A 14,944-nucleotide genomic window follows, 5' to 3' on the forward strand; every position below is an offset into this window, starting at 1 on the left:
CCTTCAGACGCAGAGTAACCTGCCTCTGTGTATTCACAATTAGACATGGTGCTGAAATAGCGTCAGGCTCCTAGTATTTTGGGAGATGCCCCACTTCATACTAGGATATTCCAAAGTCTTCTGAAATGTTTTGTTGGAAAAGGAGGTGCCTCCACCTCATGAGAAGGACATGACTACCACTGAGATATTGAATGGCAAATGGTCCTCGCTCAAGCCAGCAAGTGTTTGTTTTCCACCTTTCTGAGAATGCCTGAGATTTCAGAGTCTCTACCCCTCCTTCTCTATAGTTTCAAGGTTAACATCTAAAACTTCCCCATTGATACCAATAATTTGTCAAGAGAAGTTTCAAGTTTAACATATCTGTTTACTGCTTAGAAAGCAAATATGTAAAAAAAATCCAGGCCATGCTTCCTCTACAGTGAATAATGATTTTTATTCTCTCACTTTCCAAAGGCGGCCAGTATCTACCCTATAACAGTGCTGGGGAGGTTTAAATAATGTTTTCATCCTGGTGACATACTGCAAAACAACCAGGCATCTGCAGAAAGACAAGAAGAGTTACTGTAATGCACTCCTCCTGTACACAGAAGGACTGATGTACCTTGGTGTAGAATTCTGTTTAAACAACAACAAAAAAAGTTGCAGCACCCATTTATTAGAGCAAATATTGAATATTCTCCTAGATCCTTTATTACAATGGACTGAATAACATAATATGGACTAGAGACTTGGCTAAGATAAATACTTTCCTTAGACTCTCCGTTCTTTTATACTTGCTGAACATCTGCCCTTTTTTTTGTTTACACCAAAATGATCTGCAAACAGCAATTCCTCCTGGCCTTACCATCCAGTCCATGGACACAGACAACCAGGTGAATTCCATCTTCCAAATTTTCTTCCTCTTCCTCTGGTGGAAAATATGGGATATCAGAAGCTAGTACAGATAAGTCACTGTACAGAAATCCTTCAATCTTCATTTCTTTTTTAAATTTTTCTTTGGCCTGATAAAAACTGGAGAATACATTAATTAATCATAATAGAACTGGGTGTTCAACAACAAACCTTCAAACTAGAAACAAGGAGGCTAGTATTTGCAAGAAGTTACGTATGCAGCTTTCACGTAGAGACCTGGATACTATTCCTTATCTATTCTGATTGAGAAAAATCAGGATGCAGGGAAGAAAATCTGTTTCTGAGTGATTTGGCTACATACACAGAATAGCTAAAGCCCATTAGCATCTCACACCTGCTAGAGGAATGAAGGATTTACAAAAAATAATTTTCTGGTGGACCATAACAATGAGACTAAGATACAGAATTAGCAATTTTGCATCTTAACAATGTCATCAACCTTATAGATACTGAAATGCAAAATGTATAATTTTGCTAGCATCAGATGCGTTTATAAGCAGGTAGAAGGTGTTGTCCCCATTCCTCAGACTGTGGAGTTAAAAGATGCACGAGGTAGTTATGGTAGATATGGTAGATATTTTGTTTGGTTTGGTTTCGGGTTCTTTTGAAAACATAATAGCTAAGAGGAAGAGCAGCTCAGTGCTGAAAGAATTAAGCTAGCCCCTTTCCTACTCAAGGCCTAAAATTTGACACATGAAGTCACCCTGAAGCATTCTTCTGGCTGAAGGTGCCAAACTCTTCAGTGGCTTTTTGACTTAGCAAAACTTTTACAGAGCTTTTAGGAATTAATAATCACAACATAAGCATAGAATTAGGTAGAAAACTGGGATGGACCAGTTTAGGAGATATAAACCTTTAAATCTTGGGGATAGCTTAAGGCCACTTGATATAATGGTGAGCAAGTACTTACTTCAGCCCTACTGACTCTAAAGGGACACAAGAATGAAAAATCTAACGTTCAGGCCATGGACCTGGAGACCCTGGATTCATGGGCATGAATACAAGCTTAAATATTTTGCTTCACAAAGAAGGAACAAATTTTGTTCTTAGATTAAGCAAGACTTACAGCAGGGTCTATAAAAAGAACCTCAAGATGCTTTCAAAAAAATAAAAATAAAGCCTTGGGTCACAAATGAATGCACATGCAGACAGCCAACATTTTGGGCAGCTGAATGGGTTAAGAAATTCCTATTCTACTGTTTTCCCTCAGCACAGCAGAGACACCAAAATATAACAGAAGTGTACATGTGCTAGTGTGTCGATCCGTGAAATAGGCCACTGTGACATCAAGGCCACAATGTGGCACTTTTGCCATGGGCAATGAAGCAAGAAAATAAAATAATGCCTCTTCTCCAGCTACCCAGGATGCAGTTCTCCCATTTTTCCAGTTTGAGAAGCTGAAGCTGAGACCCTACAAGCCAATCTGTGCTCCTGTTTCATAGTTTAGCTAATGAGGGCAACTATTTAAGCAGAAGAGAAAAACAAGCTATGGCACTACCACGGTGAACTGACTATCTGGGATCAATACTCAAGTCTGGGTAAACTTGAGTTCATGAAGGAGGGCCAGATCTTAAAGGTTATTTAGACACCTAAATGCCACTGTTTTTCATGAGGATTAAGGACCTCATGTCTTTGACAATCAGTCTCTCTGTGTTTTCATCCTTCCTGTCTATTTAGATTATTTATTCTATATAAATCATTTGTCTATTCAGATTATTTATACTGCAATTCCTCAGGCATCATCTGTCTCTGAATGCAAGCTTAAGGTATGCTTACTGTATTAGCACCCTTAACTTTGTTAGGATCTCTTGGCATTGAGTAACGTTAATGAAGAAAGTAATTAGACATGCTTACTTCAGCATTCTTTCATTGGTCTCTTCATCCATCTCACTTGAATTAGAAGAGACAACTCCGAAAGAGCCCAGAGGCTGGCGCGTGATGGGAAATGCAGCCTGCTTTGCAGAGAAGCCGACCACAGCAGGGGTCTCTTTGAGCACAGAAGAAAAGGGAAGACAAGTGGCTGTGCAAGAGACCGACAGGTTAACCACATCAACAGCCTTTCTGCTTTCCAGGGTTACTCCCTCCGTCGTCGCCAAGTGAAACCCGGTGCCATTAGCTACCAGTTTATGCTCTTGGCTGTTGGGTTCCTGAGGATATTCAGCCTGGTAGGATCCTACAGCAAGGTCTGCTGAGGCAGGTGAGTCATTGAGCTCAATTTCTTGTAACCCCTTCATTTCTGCATACACTGCTGGACTCTCATCAGCAAGAGAGCTACCACACTCTCCTTGCATTGAGCCAAATTCAGTTGAGGTCTCTGAAGGAGCTGGAACAGGATAGCAAAAATCTGGTACCAGCTTTATGCTTTGTGAGAAACTCTCCTCTCCTGAAATTCTGCTATTGGAGTAAGAGCCTTGTTGTATTTTTAAACTGTCCGGCTTAAGTTTATCCTTTGGATCCTCAATGCATGTATCAAACTTATCTATATTTTTTTCCAAGTAATTACAAGCCCTTGGTGTTTTTAAGCTGCACTCACCATTGCTCTCCAGTGACTGGCACTCAGAGACATTATCTCGGAGCTGCTTTGGACAAATGGGTGGTCTTGCATTTTCCAAACTACAATAAGTCTCTGGAAAACCTTCCTTTTCCTCCTCCCCTTGTAACTCAGTGTTACTGCTACTGTGTTTGATGGCGGGCTTGGGATGTCCTCTTGGTTCTAGTTGTCCACTTTCAGTGGTGATTTGGCACTCAGAAAAGTCCACGATTAATTTTCCATCTCCACCCTCTGTTTCCATGCAACTTTTAAAGTTTCCTCCTGAATCTCCTGAGGTTGCTTCACTGTGTTTGGATATATCCACCTCCTCTGCAGGCTCTTCTGGGCTACTGATCTGAGGAGCTGAGACAGATTTTGTCAGTTTGGTAAGCTCCACTTCCCTTTCTTCTTCCTCAAAGGGCAAAGAGCTGATGGATGTGAGCGATGCTTGGATCCCACTGGGCAAGCTGGTATTGCTTTCTGTGTGGCCACCCTCCAGGGAATTTCGGTGGATGGCATGCCTTCGCACCAAGTGGTGCAAGATCTCTCGATCGCTGGGCAGCTCCAGTGCCCGGCTACGAGCGTCCGACCACGCCACTGAACTTGGTTCGCTTTCAATGCCTGAATCAGATATTATAGAGGAGGATCTTTTTATAACCCCTGACATCAGGGTAAATTCTTCACACTCCTCACCTCGCTGCTCCTTTGTGAACCATTTCACTTCAAAGTTGTGTGTGGGCAAAGCTTTCAAAACAGGGAGCAGAGCCTTGGTGTCTGGATCTCCTGTTTTTTCAAGACTGGTTAATTCATTCACTGAAAGCTCAGATGAAGTGAAATTATTCTCAGGATGACTAGATTCACCTATTTTATGTATTTCAGTCTTGTCTTCCAAGCCATCAGTTCCACATGCTCCACACTCATACTGAGCACTGACAATTAACATGGGCTCACTTTTGTGGGAATCCTTATTGCTAGGTTTCTTATCTCCATAGGTAACATCCGCCGCAATTCTATTGTCTTTTAATAGAACTTCCTTGGGTGTTTTAAAGTCTTCTGATGTGCATTCTGTATTGCCTGGCTCTGAGTCAGAAGTAGTTTCCTTACTTGAAACAAAAATATTTTCAGGTTTCCTTTGGCCTTCTTTGTTCGCTGTACATACCTGAGATGTGGAGTGCTGGTTTAAACCCTTAGCTGTATAAGCAGCACCTTCAGTACCGCTATATATGCAGGAGGGATTCCCATTTATCCTATCTGTGTGTATTAGCAGAGTACCTTTCCCAAAGTCTCCTTTCATTACTGCTGTGGCATCATTTGATTCAAAATCTTCATTGTCGTCTATTACATCCGTTTGAGTATTTGCAGGAACCTCAAAATCTGGGAAAACTTCCAAATTCCGATCTGAAAGAAAGAAAGAAAAAAGAAGTAGTACCTGCAAGAGCACAACAAATTATTCCGAGATGATATGGGACTTTGAAAAGTGATTGTAAGGCCTAAAAAAGTCTGTATATTTATATCGTATAAATTATACATACATTAGAGGCATATTACAAATGCAAATGCCAGAGTGCATTTAACTATAGTTATACTCACTAACATTTAACTAGAGTTATACTCACTAAACAGTTATAGTTAGGCCAAAGAAAACAATATCAATAAAATATACTTTCCTCAGTATAATTGTATCTAAATTGCTAGTTTTTACAGCATAAATAAGTGAAACAAAACTGACACTTCTTTGTGTTCGTGCTGTCATACAACATTGTTCATAATATAGGTCTTGCTTGTGAGTCAGTTTAATACCCAGGTTAATAGTTTAAATATCTGTAATGAGCATTGTCAAAATTTAGGCAGATTAATAATTCTGGCAGAGTGGAAATTTTGGACCACAGGCCACATTTACTAGACTATGATCATCTATAATATTAATACATATTGCTTCCTTGCTAATCTTAATAGTTGAGTAAAAACAAAAGGGAACCGAGGGCTATGAGGTCTTACTACAAATCTGCAGAAATAAATAATTTCTTAATTAAAAATTTGATTTGGTACTCAAGGGGAAAATATTTTTTTTGAAAGCAATGCTGCCTTTCAGGGACAGTGTTGGGCTTTATGCTGAAATTGTGTTTTTTGTTCTGAGTTTGCTTACCACTAGATGTCACACTGGGGATGAAATTCATAGTGCTGTTTTTCCTTTAAATTTGTACTGTAACAAAAATCCAAAAGATTTTGTTTTCTTTCTAGATTTTGCCTCCAGCTCTTGTAATTAAACAACTTTAAAAATGAAAAATACGAAGCTACGGGAAATCCTCTAGTTTGCTACTAGGGAAAACAGAAGAATTCAGCTATATGACGTAGTGGATCACACCCTGATCCAAGCCAGAGTCAGCCCAAGGGATGTGAGATTGCTTACCTTGGGCTGGGGAAGTGAACCTCCCTCAGCTCAAGCTGCCTCATGAAGCTGTACCTTGTGGTGTTTCACTCACCTTTGCAAGGCATATCCATGTACCTATCTTCAAAGATAACTGGGAGAGTGTTCCAGTCCCCGTCTATGTCGAGGCATTCTGCCGGAAGCGGGGGCATGCTGGTGAAGTACTCCGAATTACGAATTTCTGTAGAAATCTGTCCATGACTTTGGATCCTGGCAGCAAAAGTACAAAAGAAACCGAGTGCTTGAGTAGTTACCATGCTGTTTCTCCATCACTCCTGCAAGCCTGGCAGCAAAGCTGGATGTGTAGGCCATGGACAGAGGCAATGTGCTTGGAAGGAGAGGAGGCAGTGCCACACGATGAGGGGGTACCCCCCGCTCCTAGGAGGTTTCCCAGGAGTTGATTTCTATCTCTCAGTTAGAGATACCCACAACTTGCACACTCCCTCACTGCAAAACCTCTGTCTCTCTGCAATTGTTCCAGCCGCTGCTGCCACAGGCTCCTGTTAGCTACCATAACTCAGTGCTGTCCTCCCAGGAGCCACTGCAGCTGGCTGAGACTGGGTCCCTCAGCTGGCTTTCCAGTCAGGAAAAGAGGTCTGTCACTCTGGCTGTGGCAAGTGTTTCAAAACCCAGATGCAGGAAGCAATAATCAAAAATTTGGTTGAGCAGTACAGGGAGAAACAAGGCTAAGAAGGATGCGTGGCAGGCCCTCTATCTCACTTACACCAGTCCTCAGAGCACTGCAATATCTCACATATGCATGCATCTGGAAGAGCTAAGACACATCAGTTCAGCCACTACCTGTTGGCAGAACTAGAATAACTGTCTGTTTCCATCTTTTGGGCCATGTAAAATGCTACCTGGCTTTCATCAGTGAATGTGACATTAAACTGGTAAACAAATGTGGGTTCAACTATAATAAATATAATAATTTTTAGTTCTGATGAGCTTTCCTATGTAAGCATCTTCCTCAAAAAATGGCGAAGACATCAAATACAACATTTGTTTCTATTGACTCTTTGATGAATTAGTCTGTTTATCCTAAGGAATGAAGAGGAAGGCAACAAGCTTTTCATAGATGGTCAGCTGAAAGCAGTTCTGCGCAGATCACACAGGACAGTACAATGGCAGTATTTCAGATTATCATTGGCAAAAGGCAGGTAACCATCATGTGACAGTTAACTGGAAAAAACACACGTTACACATTATGAAGCAAAACTCAAACAGCAGGTTTGTAATTCATGCCAGCATGGAAGATTCCTATGTCCAGACACAAATAACTTGTTCAGAACGACATATCAGCTCCAACTTCAGAATGTAATTGTTGCTGTCTATCATTTGCTCTTACCTGTAAGCTAGTTCTTTTTTCCTCAGAGATAAACAAGTCATTTGTTGCTAAAACATGACTCAGACAGGAGTCACAAACAGCTAACTGCTCATTCTTGCCTGCAGCAACACCTGGGTGTTTAGAGTTAACTTTTAGCACCATAATAAAGTTCTCACTGACATATTAATTAATAGCATCAGAATTTTACTAAAGAACACATGCAAAAAAAAAAAAAACCAAACCCTAAACTTGCTTCGAGACCAATCTCTGGCACAAAAGATGAATCACTGATGTTGAATGGTGTGAGAAAAAATATTTTTTCTGTAAAATATTGGGAGGATATGTCACCTGCTAGAGGGTCCCACCCTGTGTGATATCCAGCCTATTGGAAATGGTGTGTCCTCTTCTGTCTAAGCAGTCAAATGCTGCCCGGCATGTAGGTGCATGCAGAACTTACAACAGTATGGGAGGCAAATAAAAAGCTCTTGTCTGGCAAGAAGGAAGAAAGAACTGGGGGAAAAAACTGTTACAGTTTGAGGTCTCGGCACGTGGCATGCTGAGAGCTGATCTCACTTGGAGATCAATTGTGAAACCAATTAATACTGCTTTCTGCCACCCAAAACATTAATAATACTCTGGCAGCCAAGACTGTTTTTCCAACTACATCATCTAGCAAAATCAAAAAGAAAACGTGACTCTGCCATGAGGCCTGTATAGACCGAATTTACTACATAGACCAACTTTTAAAGTTTGCAAACTATTTTACTGGTTTTTACTCAGTCTCTTTGATAATCACTGAGGAAAAGTTAGGTTTATCTATAGGAAATGGGCTAGTTCTGTGGCTGCCTGGAGAAATAAAGCACTTCATGCAATTAGGCTTCCCGCTGTGCAGGGTTATATTTGCTTGAATGGCACCGTGAGTGTCTGTGCCCTCACCCCAGGGTCTTGACATGGGGTTTTCCTTGTATATAGCTCACTTAAAACCTGACATGGGAGGACTAAGTGAGCACAGCTGGGCCCCTGCAGCCATGGTGCTGCTCTAATTTGGCAGAACAAGGTAGCCTTGTACAACCCATCCACTAATGAAGTCATGGTCCTTTCCATCAATACTGAATCAGCCCTAATGTCCCTAGTGACAGCTCTGAGAAAGTAATTTTCTTATTTGCACTAGGTCAGAAGCAGATGTCTCCCTTAAGCCTCATAATCATGCCAGGCCCTGATGTCATGGCCTTTAAGCCCCTTCTGAAAGATGGTTTTCCATACTGGTAATGCTGTGGTCCCCCCATGGTGACAGGCTATTTCAGTGGACAAATAGTCCGGACATCCCTCATTACTCAGAAATTCAAATCTGAGCATCTTTCTTTGAACTCTTCCTTCAGGGTTCAGGTCCTGAGTATTATCCGTGTGCTCCACTTGGGATCATTGGCTAAAACTAAAGGCAGGATTTGCCCTGGTGTATCTTTAAACTGGCTCTTCATACTGCTCATCTTGGTTCCAAGCAAAAAGTGTCAAGCAGAAGGAAATACTTACCTTGCCAGTGTTTTATAGCATATTTTTATGAATGCAGCCTAGTGCAACATTTATTTTCCTGGACTGTTTTGCACTGTTGATTCTCGGTCAATTATAAACCCTGAGCTCACATCACTCCCACAGTTCCTCCAGCTAATGTGGTGGTATTGCCATTCCCTTCCTCTATTGCTGCATCTAGTGAACATCCACAGCTTTGCACTGGCTGTTTAATGCTCCTGTCTGCATTTAAAGATACTTTCTGCCATAGGAAGTAAGGCTGGACTAAACACCAAAAGAAATCCATGACTGCCTACCCCCAAAAATGTATATTAGGGATGGTAAAAAGCAAATTTTTAAATGTTAAGCTTTTGTTGCTTGTCAGCAGCTATTTGCCATTAAAAGTACCAGTACTGGATCTGGTGTAGTGGGTTTAGGAAGTTAATTGAAGAAAGATATATAAAAATATTTCTGCCTGCCCTGAGCTTGGTTGTGTTGGTGGAGATATGCTCTGAAGAGAAATGCACCCAACTACAACTGAGAAGAGAGGTGAGAAAAGAGGATCCCCTGCATCGTACCCCTAGAATACAGAAAACTTGAAATTGATAATTTCTGGGACCTGACTGGAGTCACTTACTTTTGACACTGATTTCAATGGTTTTACAATACGGAGCTAGAACAGACCCAGTGACTTCTCTCAAACCAAACTCCTCCATATCCAGCAGAAAAAGACCTGAATCTTGATTGCAAAATTTTTAAACTACATTTTCAGTCATTCCAGTGAGAGGGGAGAGTTAATGGGTTACTTACAGGCCTTCCTGAAACGTGAGCACAGCGAGTTTCTGGTGCTCGGTGTAGAAGAAGGCTTCTGAGAATCTCCTCACCTGAGGGAAAAACACAGAAGTTAAACCTAAGATCTCCTGAAACATGCTAAGTACAATCAGGCTAATAACAGAACAGTGACTGTCAGGACCAGATTCCTTAGTATGCTCCATCTGCGTTGCACTACTCTGGTGACAGAAAAAAACCAAAGAGCTCAATTCTGTTTCACTTTCCCAGACCAGCACAAAGCAGCTGGTGGTGTTGCGTATTTTGCTGGAAGGTAAGAAGTGTCCCTTGACAGTAAATCAAGATTTGCTTTCATGCATCTTCTCACTGCTTTTCTAAAAGCTGTCAAACTTACCATTTCCCCCTGTATTCTAAAGTGGGGAAGATTTCTTCCTTTCCCATGGTGCAAACTATATAGCAGCAGAGTGAGTTACTAAATTAGAACAATTCATAATTGATCATCTCTTCTATGGGAACATCCACAGTGATTCCCAAGAGAGTAAAGGAAGTCTTATCTATCAGCCCAGAGGAGAATAAGCCCTATCACGGTAGAAATACATCTGCCTATGTCATGATACTTACAAATGACAGCTCTTCAAATCTCTTCATGGACATTAGATCTGTTCAGTGTTTGATAATCAATTACAAAAGAGCCACAGATCTGAAGTGGCTGGCAGAGCACAGAGTGTGAAATAAGCTATAAAAAATTCAGTGCTGCTAGCTGCCCTGGAATAAGCTTTGAGTTTAAATGAATCAAGCATAATATGCAATCAAATGTACTAAGCTGTTAAACTGCAGCCCATACATTACTAATAACATTTGTAAAAGTGACCTCTGTTACTGTGTCAGAAAATGGCAGTCAAAAGCGTACGTCATAGCATCTCAGCATCTCCCTAAAGCCCAGCTGTGCTTTAACAAATGACCTTTTTAAAAAAAGGACTAACATCCCTTCAAAAAGACGGTATCTTAATAGTATGACTTTTCATCTAAGGCTCTCAAACTGTTTTCCAGAGCTAGGAAAATATCATTACACACAGTTTATATGGGGAGGAACTGAAGCACACAAAGGTATGTAATTTGCCAAAGGTCAAGCAGGCAGTCGGCGTCAGTCGAGGCTGAAACAAACCACAGGCTGGGATTCACCTTGCTGGAGCTGGGAGCATACAGAGTTGGGTCCTTTAGCTGAAGGCCACCCAGGTCCTCTCAGAGTCAAGGGAGACCTAGTGAAACTAACCAGGGGAGGCTCAACATCAGTCGTTGAGTCACCTCTTTGTGAATTGTATGCCTCCTTTTTGCAAGCTCAACCATGCTCTTGAGGAGAGCAACCTGAGAGTTGTTCTGGTCACTTGGGTGAGTAACTGGACCTCCACTGGCTTTGACAGGAACCAGAACATAAGCTGATATGTCAAAACCTACGCTGTAGACTCCTAAAGCTAAGCAAGGTGAATCCTACCCTTTTCTCTATGTCCCTACTCTAACGATTAGATCAGACTATGAGTTCAGCTCAGGTGATGTACTGAACTGATGTCTGCTCAATAACCAAAAAACGTCCTAATGGAAGACACAGCACTTGCTGAACTAATCAGATAAATAGATCTGACAAAGTTAGCTCAAAAGGCAAGCGCTTTTGTGCCTTCTTTATTATCAAGTACAAGGAGCAATTTCCACATGAACAATATTAATATTTTGTTGTGTGCACCTCACTAGGAGAAAGGTGAGAAATAGCTATATATATATATATATGTGACATAGTGAAGAGAACAAATCTATGTTCCTCATGGTAGTTTTGTGAAAGAAGTTGAGGTAAAATCATCTTTTTGGGTATTTGTCATTGTGATGTTTGTACTTTTTAAAACAAATGTTTATGATTTATTGATATCTAGCAAGTACAGGCGATATCTACCTCTTCCTACCCACCTCCCGTTCCATGTCTGATTCTGGTGTTCGAAGTGTACTTATTTTACACAGGATCCTGGGTCCCATAAAAGCAACAGCCTTCATTCCAGCAACTGAAATCTGTAATTTCAAATCCTGGGCTTCACCTCTTGTCCTGCTCACCCCATTTCAAGTAAATACTCATATGGGCAGAAGAGTATTGGGAATATATGTCCAGATAAATCATTAATGTCTATTAGGAGGTTACCATTACTGAACTTGCTTTTAAATTATTAACGTTACCCTTAGCATGTGATGTTCCTGAGTCAGATAAGCTGTGACTTCTGGATGGAGCGTTGCCACCTCCAGGAACTGGGTCCACAGGGCCAGGAGGTGAGAGCAAAGCCAGGCAAGGTCCTTGCTTATCTGCTCTGCTATCTTCTCTGGATTGCTCAGCAGCTGGTGGAGAGAACATTTAATATCAAGACAGTGTCATGAAGGAAAATCAGTTAGTATGTTAGATTAAGTCCTCTTAGGGACAACAACAACAACAAAATTCCTCTTGATTTAGAATTATTATTAAAGCTACTATTTTCAGTTATTTTACCCCAAATGAAGCTGGTGAGACATTTGCTTTTACTCTTTAAAAGACACATATTTTAGTGCAAAGGGTCTCAGCTACACAACTGGAGAGCATGAAGTGGGAACAGCCTCAATTTTTGTGGACACTGTACTGCAGATGTAGTAACTGGGGGGAAAAAAAAATCAAAGTGGATTCCAAATTATCCACCAGATGGTGCTGGATGCTCTGAAATAATAAACCATGGCCCATCATCTCCTTTCAGATCGCAAAAGAAGCCTTCTCAGCCATGTCACACTTAGGATACCAGATGGGTGATGGGGGGGGGGAGGAGTGGAACGAACAACAAACCCCAAACCAAAACACTGTGTCCTCAACACATGATGAAAACAGACATCCCAGAGTCTGCTGTTGCTTCTCTCCCACACTAGGACACACTGGGGCCCTCCGTGCTCTCCAGCTCTAGGCTGCAATTCTGCACTAAAGCTCTGCAGCCCAGGAAGTGAATGTCAGCAGCAAAGTCTCTGCATATCAATCTCCCTGGTTTCACAGTTTCTTTAACAAGAGAGAGCCATTGAATTTTACCTCCGTGTTTTGACACAAAGAGTACAGAACTGAGCCTTCCTCTATTCCTAGGGTCACTACGTGCTTCCATGAAACCAGTAATACTACCAGAAATAATCCAGAAATAATACCAGAGGAATCGCTTGTCTGTTCTTGGCCAGGTCTTTTTTTGATTAGGACTGCAGTCTAGTTGAAAGCCTAGTTATTTTTCACATTTTATTAGGCAGGTAGTTTCCAGATTGGTGGCACTGCAAACTAAGCTATGTTTAAAAGCAAATTGTCTGTGTGACAGAGAGAGAAAAGGAGAAAATGCATGTGTGGATGGCATAGATATTGTCACTGAGTTTACATTGTTTGGGTGCTATTCTGTTTTAACAACTTGTCCAAAATGACACAAGCTCCAGTACCTGTTCTGGTACTGGAAAAATCAGGGAGATACTGGTAGACAAAAGATCCTGCCCAAACATTTTGCAGTGTCAGGGCACTACCTTACTACACTTAATTTTATATGCTGTATGTAATTTTTTCTTTTTATTTAGTCAGTAAGCCGCCTCTTATATCATAAACTGAAAGCATAGTCTTCAAAGAAGATGCATTATTAATGCAAACCATACTAGGAATAGGTGTATGATGGCTATTTTTCTATTCTATTGGTTCTTAACCTTTTGAACATATTAGACAGGAAGGAAGGAAGGGATGGAGGAAGGAAGGAAGGAAGGAAGAAGGAAGGAAGGAAGGAAGGAAGGAAGGAAGGAAGGAAGGAAGGAAGGAAGGAAGGAAGGAAGGAAGGAAGGAAGGAAGGAAAGAAAAGACAATGCCTACGTCTAATTGAGAGTCTTACTGCACTGCCACACACGGGACAAGAGCTTAGCAACACTAGCAACACAGGTCAAATTCCAGGGACTCAGTTCCTCAGAGCAAAACCCAGCAATTAAAATGATCACTAAATGTGTCTCTAGCTACTCCATTCGCATAGCTGCTGCTGGGCTGTTCCCTGTGACTGCACCTTTCAAACCCCACGCAGGGTAGTCTGGCTTTAACAATACTATCATGCAAAACAAATCAGAAGGTTTTTTTGAGGAGTTATTTTTGCTTGTTTGTTTACAAATAAATTACACAATTAAAATAATATTTCCTTCCTACTTTCTCCTGCATTGAGTATCTGCTGTGTTCTTGGCTTGAATACAAAGCTATGGCGGGTTAAACTCACTCTTTTTTCTTCTTTTGTTTGTATTTAATTTAAAAAATGGACCTGGCTCTGGTAACACAGTAGTAATGGGAGACTAACATCACAGGCTTCTCTCTGTATGGTTTTTAACAGCATTTTCTTCCTTTATAAATGACTGGTTTTTGTATATTCTGCTGAAAAGAAATGGTTTCAATTCACATACTCCTAGAGGCAAAACACTGGGAGAGCATTGCCAATACTAATCTGTAGACCATACAGGGGTACATATGACTTCAGCACTTACCCTGCAGTGATGATCAATGCTGTGCCTATGTCCCACCAATAGTGTACAAGATCTCAACATTTACGTCTTGAGAGTCTCTGCAAATTCACTGTCTTTATCATTATATTATGCATCGATGGACAGAAAACTATCATCCCAGGGTGCTAAGGCCGAACGTTTTCATGGCATACAGGAAAACCAAAGTTTTTATAATACCCCAGAGAACTAGCTGTTCTAGCTGTTGTGTTCACCTATCTGTTGCTATGCTGTTCCCAGCAGCTTTCAGACAACAGTCAAAGCAGTCTGGCTTTATTAATATTGCCATGCAAAACAAGTCAATAAGCTTTTTGGGAGAACAAGAATTGGACAGAAATTAGAAAATAGAGAGAAATTAATGCTGGCATTTTCTGATGTATGCCAAGCCAATTTGGACTTTCCCAGACTCATAGAATATAAGTCCAAAGGAGACTCTAGATTGTGTTGTCTGACCTCCTATACCCTTACAGCTTCTAAATCTAGTAGAGCTGAGCCCAATAACTTATGTTTCTTTAAATCAAATTTATATGAAATCAGATTTCTTGCAAAGTATTCAAGTCATGTCTTAAAATGAAGACATTTTCCATTTCAAACATTTTTCACCCATAGCTGACAAACATTAGCCCACCATTGGTAACTGGAGTGTGAATGTACTTCCAATTTGGTTTGGCTTCAGCTTCCCTCCATTAATTGTTTTGTCATTCTTCCCTGTGCTATCCCTCCTGTTAATAAACTGAGCAAATAAATTTATTAAATCTCTGATTATAAAGCATTTTCCCCAGTGATCAGCTGACACTTGCATTTCTTCCTGGCACCCTTGATGACTTGTCTGTGTCTCACTTGAAATAAACATGGCAGAAGCAAGTTCAAGAGAGTAGTTCAGTCACTTCTGTGCCAAATAACTTTT

The 14,944-nt window shown here is 40.9% G+C and overlaps 1 protein-coding gene across 1 annotated transcript in view; it reads right to left on the reverse strand.

The window, feature by feature from the left end:
• Window positions 1-14,944, reverse strand: part of FAM135B (family with sequence similarity 135 member B) — a 151,931-nt gene that overhangs the window by 8,803 nt on the left and 128,184 nt on the right. The window contains exons 9-13 of the mRNA XM_075495767.1: window positions 11,710-11,865; window positions 9,514-9,587; window positions 5,926-6,080; window positions 2,767-4,840; window positions 845-1,011 (exon numbers count right to left, since the gene is read on the reverse strand). Of these exons, the coding sequence (XP_075351882.1) occupies window positions 845-1,011; window positions 2,767-4,840; window positions 5,926-6,080; window positions 9,514-9,587; window positions 11,710-11,865 (2,626 nt within the window). The remainder of the gene's footprint in view (window positions 1-844; window positions 1,012-2,766; window positions 4,841-5,925; window positions 6,081-9,513; window positions 9,588-11,709; window positions 11,866-14,944) is intronic.

Source organism: Mycteria americana, chromosome 2 (assembly GCF_035582795.1).
Source record: "Mycteria americana isolate JAX WOST 10 ecotype Jacksonville Zoo and Gardens chromosome 2, USCA_MyAme_1.0, whole genome shotgun sequence".
In the NCBI taxonomy this organism is placed as follows: domain Eukaryota; kingdom Metazoa; phylum Chordata; class Aves; order Ciconiiformes; family Ciconiidae; genus Mycteria; species Mycteria americana.